Here is a 12,227-nt window from a genome sequence, read left to right as displayed (position 1 = left end):
ATATGTGTAAAAGAAGCCTTACACAAAAGAATGTATGTGGCATGATTCCACTTTCATGACATTCTGAAGAGGCAAAACTAATCTGCTGTGAGAAAAAAATCATAATAGTTCTCTCATGTCAAAGAGTATTAGGAATTAACTGGGGAGGTATAGAAGGAACTTTCTGGGATGATGTAATGTTCTATATCTTTTTTTTTATTAAATTGATTTATTTATTTTCAGAAAAACAGTATTCATTATTTTTTCACCACACCCAGTGCTCCATGCAATCCATGCCCTCTATAATACCCACCACCTGGTATCCCAACTTCCCACCCCCTGGCCACTTCAAACCCCTCAGATTGTTTTTCAGAGTCCACAGTCTCTCATGATTCACCTCCCCTTCCAATTTACCCCAACTCCCTTCTCCTCTCTAACACCTCTTGTCCTCCATATTTGTTATGCTCCACAAATAAGTGAAACCATATGATAATTGACTCTCTCTGCTTGACTTATTTCACTCAGCATAATCTCTTCCAGTCCCGTCCATGTTGCTACAAAAGCTGGGTATTCACCCTTTCTGATGGAGGCATAATACGCCATAGTGTATATGGACCACATCTTCCTTATCCATTCGTCCGTTGAAGGGCATCTTGGTTCTTTCCACAGTTTGGCAACTGTGGCCATTGCTGCTATAAACATTGGGGTACAGATGGCCCTTCTTTTCACGACATCTGTTTCTTTGGGGTAAATACCCAGGAGTGCAATTGCAGGGTCATAGGGAAGTTCTATTTTTAATTTCTTGAGGAATCTCCACACTGTTCTCCAAAGAGGCTGCACCAACTTGCATTCCCACCAACAGTGGAAGAGGGTTCCCCTTTCTCCACATCCTCTCCAACACATGTTTCCTGTTTTGATAATTTTGGCTATTTTAACTGGTGTAAGGTGATATCTCAATGTGGTTTTAATTTGAATCTCCCTGAGGGCTAGTGATGATAAACATTTTTCATGTGTCTGATAGCCATTTGTATGTCTTGATTGGAGAAGTGTCTGTTCATATCTTCTGCCCATTTTTTGATATGTTTGCCTGTTTCGTGTGTGTTGAGTTTGAGGAGTTCATTATAGATCCTGGATATCAACCTTTTGTCTATACTGTCATTTGCAAATATCTTCTCCCATTCTGTGAGTTGCCTCTTTGTTTTTTTGACTGTTTCCTTTGCTGTGCAGAAGCTTTTGATTTTGATGAAGTCCCAGAAGTTTATTTTGGCTTTTGTTTCCTTTGCCTTTGGAGACATATCTTGAAAGAAGTTGCTGTGGCTGATATCAAAGAGATTACTGCCTATGTTCTCCTCTAGGATTCTGATGGATTCCTGTCTCACGTTGAGGTCTTTTATCCATTTTGAGTTGATCTTTGTGTACGGTGTAAGAGAATGGTCGAGTTTCATTCTTCTACATATAGCTGTCCAGTTTTCCCAGCACCATTTATTGAAGAGACTGTCTTTTTTCCACTGTATATTTTTTCCTGTTTTGTCGAAGATTAATTGACCATAGAGTTGAGGGTCCAAATCTGGGCTCTCTACTCTGTTCCACTGGTCTATGTGTCTGTTTTTATGCCAGTACCATGCTGTCTTGGCGATCACAGATTTGTAATAAAGCTTGAAATCAGGTAACGTGGTGCCCCCAGCTTTATTTTTGTTTTTCAACATTTCCTTAGTGATTCGGGGTCCCTTCTGATTCCATACAAATTTTAGGATTGTTTGCTCCAGCTTTTTGAAGAATGCCAGTGGAATTTTGATCAGAATGGCATTACAAGTATAGATTGCTCTAGGCAGTATAGACATTTTAATAATGATTCTTCTGATCCAAGAGCATGGATGGTCTTCGATCTTCTTGTGTCTTCTTCAATTTCTTTCATGAGTGTTCTGTAGTTCCTCAAGTACAGATCCTTTACCTCTTTGGTTAGATTTATTCCCAGGTATCTTATGGTTCTTGGTGCTATAGTAAATGGAATCGATTATCTAATTTCCCTTTCTGTATTTTCATTGTTAGTGTATAAGAAAGCCACCGATTTCTGCACATGGACTTTGTATCCTGCCACGTTGCTGAATTGCTGTATGAGTTCTAGTAGTTTGGGGGTGGAGTCTTTTGGGTTTTCCATATAAAAAGTCATGTCATCTGCGAATAGAGAGAGTTTGACTTCTTCCTTGCCAATTTGGATACCTTTTATTTCTCTTTGTTGTCTGATTGCTGTTGCTAGGACTTCTAATACTATGTTGAACAAGAGTGTTCTATATCTTAATAAGAATGTGGATTATACAGGTGTATGGACTCACTTCACTGTATGTAAATTATACCCCAAAACAATACAACTGCAAACAAATATTGAAATCTGGTTGATGTACATGCTAAAGTATTTAGGAGGAAAGTTTACTTAGGTCTATCATTTACATTGAAATGCATTTTTTAAAAAAAGATTTTTATTTATTTGGGGTGCCCAGGTGGCTCAGTTGGTTAAGCATCTGCCTTCAACTCAGGTCGTGATCCTGGGGTGTTGGGATCGAGTCCTGCATCAGGCTCCATGCTCGGCAGGAAGCCCTCTTCTCCCTCTCTCTCTGTTCCCCATGCTTGTGCTCTCTCTGACAAATAAATAAATAATTTTTTAAAAAATATTATTTATTTATTTGACAGAGAGGAAAGAGAGAAAGACTGAGCACATGAGCAGGGGGAGAGGCAGAGGGTGAGGCAGAAGTAGTCTCCTCGCCATGCAGGGAGCCCCATGTGGGACTCGATCCCAGGACTCTGAGATCATGACCTGAGCTGAGGGCAGACGCTTAGCTGACTGAACCACCCAGGTACCCTTGAAATGCATTTTTAAATAAATAAAATGGATTAATGGGTAGATAAAAGATAAACCAGTACAAAGGTGATAAATGCAAACATGGTAAAATGCTAATGGTGAATATATGGCGTTCACTCAGATTCTCTCACTATGGCTGCATGGTTCAAGTGTTTCTTAATAAAATCTGAGCAGAAGGGGGAACAAAGGCAGAACAATGTGTGTGATCCTACCAGAATAAAATGTTAAGATTTTAAGAGTATAATTATGCTGAGATGCACATTAAAAGTTTTCTTGAAGACTACAAAAATACCTTTAACATGACATATGGTAAATCCACAAAACAGAATATTACTTCATAATAAAAAGAAATGAAAAAAAAAAAAGAAAAAAGAAATGAAGCATTGGATACACACTACATGAATTAACCTTGCGAACATGTAGAGTTAAGCCAGTCACAAAAGACCACATATTGAAGGATCCCATCTATATGAAAAATACAGAATAGGCAAATCTATAGAGACAATAGCTGGTGGTTGCCTGGGGCTGGGGGGCAGGGACAACGTAGGAATGGAGAGTGACTGCTAATGAGTTTGAGGGGTTTTAGTCTTCAGGTAATAAGAAGATTCTAAAGTGAGTAGTAGTGGCTGCATAACTAAATACACTAAAAACACTGACTCACTTACTCTAAGTGGGTGAATTCTATAGTATGTGAACTACATCTCACTAAAGTTGGGTTTTCCAAAAATGAGAAAAGAAAAAAAAGAATTTGAGTAGTAATTACCTTAGGGCAGAGGCTGAGGACTTAGGGCTAGACTTTTATCTTATGCCTTTAGAGAATGTCTGAATTAGTTTCCTTGAGAATACAATATTGTTTTTCGAACAACAATTTTAAGAGAAAACAATTGACAGTGCAAAAGAAGATATGGAGTGGAATGCAGGGCCTTGTGAAGAGGTAGTTAGCCAAGATTAGACTAGCGTGCTGGGGAGAAGCCCGTGGAGACAGGTGCTAGATCTAAGTGCATGAGTCGGAGTTAAAAACTGAAGAAGCTGGTAGCTGATAATCTCGTCTTCTACTCAAGTTCAAGTGGATGGGTTGCGATTAAGAACTTGAAGAGTGATACAGAAGTCTGGGGTAGCTCTTGGAGCAGACAGGGTGGTGACTGGAAATGCAAGGATGAATAAAATACAGTTCTTTCTTGAAAGAGAGTAAATTCCAGTCTTTTTTTTTTCCAATTTATTTATTTTCAGAAAAACATTATTCATTATTTTTTCACCACACCCAGTGCTCCATGCAAGCCATGCCCTCTATAATACCCACCACCTGGTACCCCAACCTCCCACCCCCCCCGCCACTTCAAACCCCTCAGATTGTTTTTCAGACTTTTATGTTATGGGGCATAAAACCTGATGTGTGTCCTCAGAAGAAGGCATCCTACTGTACAGAGATCACTGTTCAGATCAATTTGGAGTCAGAATCTTCCTTTAAGCCCTGGTAGCTGTGTGAGCTCAGAAAGATTACTTAACATATCTAAACCTCAGCTGTCTTATCCTTACCCATAAAATGGGCATAACATCTACCCCAGGATTGTTGTAAAAATCTAATGATGAATATAAAATCCTTGCCACAATATAAGGCATACAGATTTGATCAATGACAGCTATAGTGATTACTCATCCATATTTAAGTTACTACCATAAATAATAACTTCTATTGCAGGTAATAATTCCAGTTTACCATGTACTAGGCTTTGCATTAATTGCTTTATACATATTATCTAATATAATAACAACACTATAAAATAAGCACCATTTTGCCTGCATTTTACAAATGGAACTGAGGCTTAGTTAGATCAAGAAACTTTCCAAAGTCACACAAAGATTCCCAAGGGGCTCTGATTTCCAAGTCCACAGCCTTCCTATTGGGTGTTCCAGCCAGAGACATCTTGCCTGTGAGTTTGGTGAGGAGGCAGGGGGCTGGGCCTGACATCCATCCTGGTTCCAAGGTCTCATATCACCTAGTAGCAGCGAAGTTTGGCTCAAATTACATGAATAATTCCGAGTATGATCTCAGAACAGGTGAACTAGAGAATAAAGAAACAGAAAATTTGAACATCAGAGTATGGGCAAGACTATAATCAGAGCCAATCAATAAATACTGACCAATCCACCAATAAATCCACGTATCTTATTGCAGACTTCAGGGCTTGGGAAGGAGCACGGAGCTATGCAAGTTATATTGTTTTTAATCTGCCTTTTTAAAGAATAATATAATGAACACGTACCATAAAAAAAATTAAATTTTAATTTCCCCAAGCTATCCCATAATTTAGTCTCAATTAAAAAATAAAACACCCAATGTGACTTGATCTAATAGAAACCTACAGGATACGCTATTATATGAAAAATCTGGGAGACAGGAATTGGGATTATACATTTATTTTGCCTCCATTATTATAAATATTTGTTTATAGGCAGGAGGCAGTATTACAGATATTCCACTGAAATGAACTTAGATTTCTTTGAACCCTAAAAAATTTTTTGTTACCAGTTTCTTTTCCTTATAACTTGCCAACAGGGTGATCTTCAAACGTTACATATGGTTATGTTTTGAAATACAAACTTGCTGAACTTACAAGGATTTTTCTCTCCCCAACTCTGGAGTTTGAGCATGAAACACTGATTAACTCTACATAGTTCCAAATCTGATGTGATTTAATTAGCCAAGAGAGATCACACCTAAACAAATGCTTTAAAGCATTGATTAAAGACGACACTCCTCTTGTCACAATCACAGTGAGGTCTATGTCCCCTCCACTTGAATCTAAGCAGACCCTGTGACTGCTTGCTTGACCAATAAATTATGACAAGTGATGCCATGAAAGTCTCTGGGCCCAGGCCTCAAAGAATTGGCAATTTCCCCTTCCAGTCTTTATTAGAGCAATCATTCTTAGAACCCAGTTGCCTTCCTATGAGGAAGCCCAAAGAAGAGCCACAGGGAGACCCATGTCTTAAGAACTGAGGCCTCTGGCTGAACCCCAAGGCAACAACCAGCACCAACTTGCCAGCCCTGTGAGGGAGCCACGCCGGAAGTGAATTCTCCTGCTTCGCTTGATAAACCCAAGCTGACACCTGAGGAACAGAGACAAGATGTTCTTGCCAAGCCCGCCCAACTGTGTATCTGTGAACAAAACAATTAACGGCTGGGTCATGCCACTAAGTTTTGGAGTAGTTTGTCACACAGCAAAAGACACTGGACCACTCCCCAACATTACATCCCCCAATCATAAACTGGTTTTCTCGTAAGCCTTGAACTCACAGCTAAATTGATCGAATGTCTGAGTCATATGGTTCAAAAGGCGACGGGGGTCAGAGACAACACAAACAAACACGCACAGCCAGGCGCCTGAAAACTCTTCACTGCTTCTTTATTAGGATGTACCCGCAGTACAGAACCTCTCACATGTCTGTGAAAGGGGAAGGTTACATTTCTCTTCAGGAGCACCTTCGTTTTTGTTTCTGTTACCACTCTGACGAAAGTAAATCATTTTCAAAGAAAGACATTTTCAATTCCAAGTGTTTAAGACCCAGCTTGCATTTTGTTGTGTTTGAAAAGGAAGTAGCATATTTTAGCCAGAGCTGTAAGACTGTTTTGTGGCATTTTAACTTTGACTGTGGATCAGAACTCTTCACTGTCTGGATGAACCAGTCTATAATTTTCATATGCAATTTTTCATATCAAAAATGTTTCATTTTTAATCTCTACCCACAGATGCTCTTTGAAACACACACACACACACACACACGCACACGCACACATACACACAAACAATTAAATTTAAAACCAGTATGAACCACAGAATTTCTAACAGGGAAAATAAACTTTTGCTGCCCTCTCCTGCTAAAACAATGAAATACTAAAATACCAATAGATTTATAAAGCTAAAGCGAAATTCTCAAACCAAAAGCAATGGATATGTCATTCTCAATTATACCTTGATCAAAAATCAGACAACAACCAGAAATGTATTGATAATATTTATATTTGAAAGTTCCCCATTGATACATGAGGTCTGGATTACAACTTATTTACAATAAGTGATTTCAAAAAAACAAAAAAAGCAAAGGGAAGGGAAGGAAGAAGGAAAGGATTTGGAGAGAGGGAGGGGGAGGAGGAGGGAGGGGAAAAAAGAGGGTGGGAGGGAGGCAGGGAAGAAAAGGAAACCTATATTCATAGACATCATCAAATGGGACGTTTATTTCCAAGAGATACTACTGCCGCTATCGTGCACAAGAAGCAGCACAAATTAACATTCCACTAAATCAAAATTTCCTCAACTTTCTCTCAAGATGCACCATCCTTTTAGGTTTTCAAAATTAAATACCGAGAAATATAAAACGCATTGCCAATATGCCTACTACAGATATCCTTTGCGGGTCATTCTTTAACTTCACTCAGAGAAGCAGCTGAGCCAGAATATAAAAATAAAAATATCGATGTGCAAATAAAACACCACTGATCGTGTCTGGTGCCACCTTTTGCTACGGGTGACATAACTTTGTGATCACATTGGTTATAGCATCAAAAGAGAGAAATCTCTTCCTTTCCTGGGCCAGCTCAGTGCACCTAATTAAAGGGAAAGAACAAAACGAGAGAGAAAACAAAAACAAAACAAAACCAAAAAAAAAAAAAAAACAACAAAAAAAAAACAACACCACAAAAAACTCTGAACACTTAAAAATGCCAATAACATCCATACATCATCCCTTTTCCCACCCCACCCCAATCCCCACAAAAAAATAAAAAAGCTTTTAAAGCTCTAAATATACTTTTTTTTTTTCTTTCCATAGTGTGTTTGAGCCTAGGGCTATACATGTAAGTATAGCAGGTGCAATTACAAGCAGTTCCTGGCTCTGCACCCTGGACTGTCCCACGCATAGGAGGTACAAAATAAATTAAACCCTTCCATTTAGGCAAGCAAGCCCAAGATGAAGGAGCATAACCCTGCTTGTGAGTATCCAGCGGCATCGAGGGTATTATTTATTTCTTACTTTTTTTATTTTTTATTTTATTTTATAAAAAACAGATGTCAGGGAGAGCAAAATATAATAAGATTTAAAAGAACGAAAACTCAACACTGAAGGGAAACAACTGGGGACACTTGCACAATGAGAAAAGGAATGCATGCTTGATTCAAAGGAAGAGATGGGTCAGTTCACTCACATGGTTGTTCAGGGGCCCCCAACCCAGGCCCCAGCATCACTCTAAACCACAGGGGTTTTTTTTGTTTTGTTTTGTTTTGTTTTGTTCTTCCAAAGACACTCTTTATCCTAACCCTGAAACCAATATGGCAGGGATGAGGTTGGAGTGACCATCACTCACTAACTACAATATTTGCTATTTTAAAAATATATTTATATATAGTTCTGGAAATTATGAAGCGAACAAAATATAACACAAAGATGCATTTGTCACAACGAACTCAAGTTGCAGCAACAGCAGAAATGTGGGAAAGGACAGAGGGAGAGAGGGCTGCTGTAAATGCAGCAAGTACAGCCTGAACTATGTCACATAGTGCAACGGTCAGATCACCTCAGTTATTCTGCGTCACCGGACACAACATGACAAACGTCACATTGTCACTTTCGGTTAAAAAAGAAAAGACAGTGTTTCTTCTCAGAAGTTGCCCTATACATTTTAGACATATATTTATAATTGCGTCTGTAAATATGTCTAAAATTTGGCTTTGTTCTTCTCAGTTTGGAATGATCAAAATACAGAATTAACATCAAGGGTATCTGTGCAGTCCTCACCGTAACTTGGAGGTCAGGGAAAGGTGCAAAACGGGATCCTCATCTTTCTCATTTCAAATGACTGCATTTCATTGTAATGGGCAGAGATATTTCATAAACCTGTGACTTTAATGTATTCTGTCTAAAAAGATGAATTGATGGCAAACAAAAGTTTATACTGTCAAAAACATAATGCAGAGTCAAAGCTAACGGGCTCAAATCAAAAGGGCTAAAGGAGATGATTTGTTACAAATTTATTTTTTATCTTTAGTGTTTGAACTTGCACCTTTGCTCCGGCACTTTTAAAGTAAGTTGTTTCATTTTGGCAGCCCCTGCCAGCTTCACACTGATCCCCATTGATGCTCTTAAAAAAAAAATCTCTTCATTCCATTAAACCATGTTGTGTTGGGTGTTACATATGACTCTTTTACTGCTGTTTCTTTTTCAGAATTCACATAGCCAAGTTTTTTTTTGTCTTACAAAGTTACTGAGATGACAATATCCATCCTTAGTGGACTTTTATGCACAAACTGTGACCTGATAATCCTGAAACGCTTAATAGGGGAGAAAGGTCAGCGGCTTTCCCCCCCCCACCTTTTCCTTGGAAACAATAAAACTGCATATTCTACTTTATATTTAAGTGGAAGGAAGAGAATATACAAGTCCATGTTGATATTATATTTCTATTAAGAGCAACAACAGTTCGTATGTTCATGTTTGCTACTATCACAATTCAGTACATGAACACAGAATCAGCTCTATGCCACGAATACTGCTGGAGGTGATGGTTTAGGATTATCAACTCACTGCTGCCACGTCCATAACAAGCAAAACCATCCTGAAAATAAATTCCAAAACATGTTATCTTTCAGTACATAATAACGCAACTGCATCAGGTACGTACATACTGGACACAAATTTCATCGGCATTTTATCTCCCCAAGATGTCAGATTCCTCTTCTAAATACAAAGCAGAGAGCCAATAAGGTATATGTATAATACAGCCCTAAATTTTGTTTTGTTTTTCATTTTTTTCTTAAACAATTTGGTCACAATGCACCTTTGATAGAAAAGCATTTTTAAACTTTATTATTAATACTCAGGACATTAGGGATTTCCAGATTTTTTTCAGTAGCATTTGTAGAACCACTTTTGGTAACAAATACAGTAGTTAGGAATACGCATCCAATTCAGAATGCATAGTAATGTTTATCCTGAATCCTTTCCGGCTAAAAACAGGGCTGGCGCTGTGATGAGATATAGAACGAGAATCTACAAAAAACACTGTAATATGTTTGTTTTTTCCCAGAGGCTACATCCTCTTTTGCTGGAATACTTTATAAATACATATTAAAAAGTAAGGCAACAACTCCAAACAGTCCAAGCTGTTTGCTCAACTCTCTTCCCAATTAGATTCGCAATCCTGGCGATCAATTTCATGGTTGTACTGTTTAGTGTTTGTCTTTCTTATTACAAAATGGTCCAAAAAGATGTTTTCTGACATTTCTCGAACATCTCTGGTGTGTGTGCTCAATGATGTATGCAACTAATACTGGTCAGGTACTGAAGCCTATGATGTCCCAGTGCCTGTTTTCAAAGGATTCAAGACATTGATTTGGATTCACCATAAACTGATGCAGGAATCCAAAATTCCCTTCCCTACTATGTTTATCACCTCTTCTCGTTTACTCCTAATTTTAAAACTAAAGGAGTAGCAGGACTACCTGGTTACTGGAAAGATGTTCACTCCAGCCAACAAAACTTTTATCAGGGACCTTTACAATTCCTGGCCCCATTCCACATGGACATTCAACTCATGAAGATGTGCAAAAGGAAAAGATGTTAAGTTACAGTCAAGTTATCCAGAGGAGGATGTTATACAAACTTATAAGGAAATGACAGTCTTTTTTTTTCTTCCATTACTATAAATACATTTAACAGCTTAGCAGAAAGACAAGCTAAATTTAAGATTGTTCACATTTGAAAATTGTTTCATACTCTCTGCTAAGGATAAATAAGGAACTCCTGATAATAGAATTTTAACATAGCAATTTCATCAACAGATCTTTGAAGACTGCTTTTTTGTTTTTTAAAGAGGGTTAGAACAATGATCATGTTTGCAAAGTTCTGAGAAGTCCATCTACTGTCCAAACTTTGGATTGAAGTCCTTATTTTTTTTTTTCCGTTACTTAGAGACAGGTATATACAGTGCTGTTGTAATAATGAAACAAATGTGAAATCTACTGCAAAGTTGCACAATACAGAAAACTGTTGCTCCATCTTCTACTACATAAATGTGTGACTCCACAGGTTAGTGATGTTGCTGTCATTGTTTCTGTTAAGTTGGAATTATGCCATCACGTCTAAGCCCTCTCTTTAATTCCAGATCCTCCAGTTTTTTCCACAGTTCTTCACGCTCTTTTTCTTTCTTTTTCTCACTGGGGAGAAAACGGAATATAAGATAAACAACTAGGAAAGTCAGAAAAGATTATCTAACAATACTGCCCCTTTGACATACTTTTCCCCCATGTACGTTTCACAAGTAGTCTTTGAAAAGTTTGGCATTAAGCTTATGGGTGTTTTCTCTTTTGGTTCTTCTCTTGCTTTTTTTCCCCCTTGATACTTACATGCACAGAAAAGAAGTGTCAATGTACTAAGCAAGAGACGACAAGACTAATTTTAAGATTTCACATGAATAGCCCTTTGTACTTAGCTTACTAATGAAAATTAACTTCAAAACAAAAATGAGGATCATTTCTACGTATCTGTAATCTTAGAGATCCAAAAACACATTAAATGATTTTTACACGGGATCTAGTTAAAATTTAATTTTCTGTCTCCAAATAGTGTCTCAAAAGGGAATGCTAGAGATTATACTGATACAAAGTCATAGGTCAAGAAAATACACTTCCCCTTTAGTATTCTATTTCCCTTACACTAAGTGTATTAAACTCTTTAGCAGAGTCTTGTTCTTACTAGTATTAATAAACCACAAAATTCAAGTTATTAATTTATTCTGTACCTATATATACAACCAAATGAAATGTTCTTTTGTGATTTCAGTTTTAATGATCTGGAAAGATCGTTTACATTATTATGAATCAAATTTTTAATGTTCAAGCCTTCAAATTTGGTTCAATATCAAGTTGACTAGCAATTTCCAGATTTTCAGATTTCACTGTCTGGTAAATTTGACTAAAAAATTGAATGTCCAAAATATGGTCAACAAATTTTATTTGTCAAGGACATTTTAGATCACCATAGTTTTATAAAAGAAAGTATGTTAATTTTAACATCAACCAGGTAGAAATTATAAAATAGAGGAATATATATGACTATACTGTAAATTAAGTCAATTCCTATTAAAAATAATTTACTGCTGTCCCTAGTTTTCTCATACTGTGATGATCCACTAAACAACAGACTCAGATAATATTTGTGAATCTATAAATTCATATAATTCATGCCCTCTCTGGCATGGGGGATATGGTCCTTGTGCTACTTCACCCAGCAAGGATTTAGCTTCAATTATAATACAATATTTACTTAGGGAAGCCCACATAGGTTAAGTAAAACATATAAATTCATATAGTTTATATGATTTACACACAATACATAT

General features: G+C 37.4%; 1 protein-coding gene across 4 annotated transcripts in view; it reads right to left on the bottom strand.

The window, feature by feature from the left end:
* Window positions 1–6,226: 6,226 nt before the first annotated feature.
* PPP2R5E (protein phosphatase 2 regulatory subunit B'epsilon) overlaps window positions 6,227–12,227 on the bottom strand; it is a 146,356-nt gene continuing 140,355 nt past the window's right edge. For all 4 annotated transcript variants that reach the window (XM_044231274.1, XM_044231277.1, XM_044231275.1 and 1 more), the window contains exon 14: window positions 6,227–11,046. In XM_044231274.1, coding sequence (XP_044087209.1) covers window positions 10,947–11,046 — 100 coding nt within the window. In that variant the 3' untranslated portion in view covers window positions 6,227–10,946. The remainder of the gene's footprint in view (window positions 11,047–12,227) is intronic.

This window comes from Neovison vison, chromosome 13, assembly GCF_020171115.1.
Source record: "Neovison vison isolate M4711 chromosome 13, ASM_NN_V1, whole genome shotgun sequence".
Taxonomy (NCBI): domain Eukaryota; kingdom Metazoa; phylum Chordata; class Mammalia; order Carnivora; family Mustelidae; genus Neogale; species Neogale vison.
Note: the sequence above shows the minus strand (reverse complement) of the source record. Positions and strands in the feature narration are given on the sequence as shown.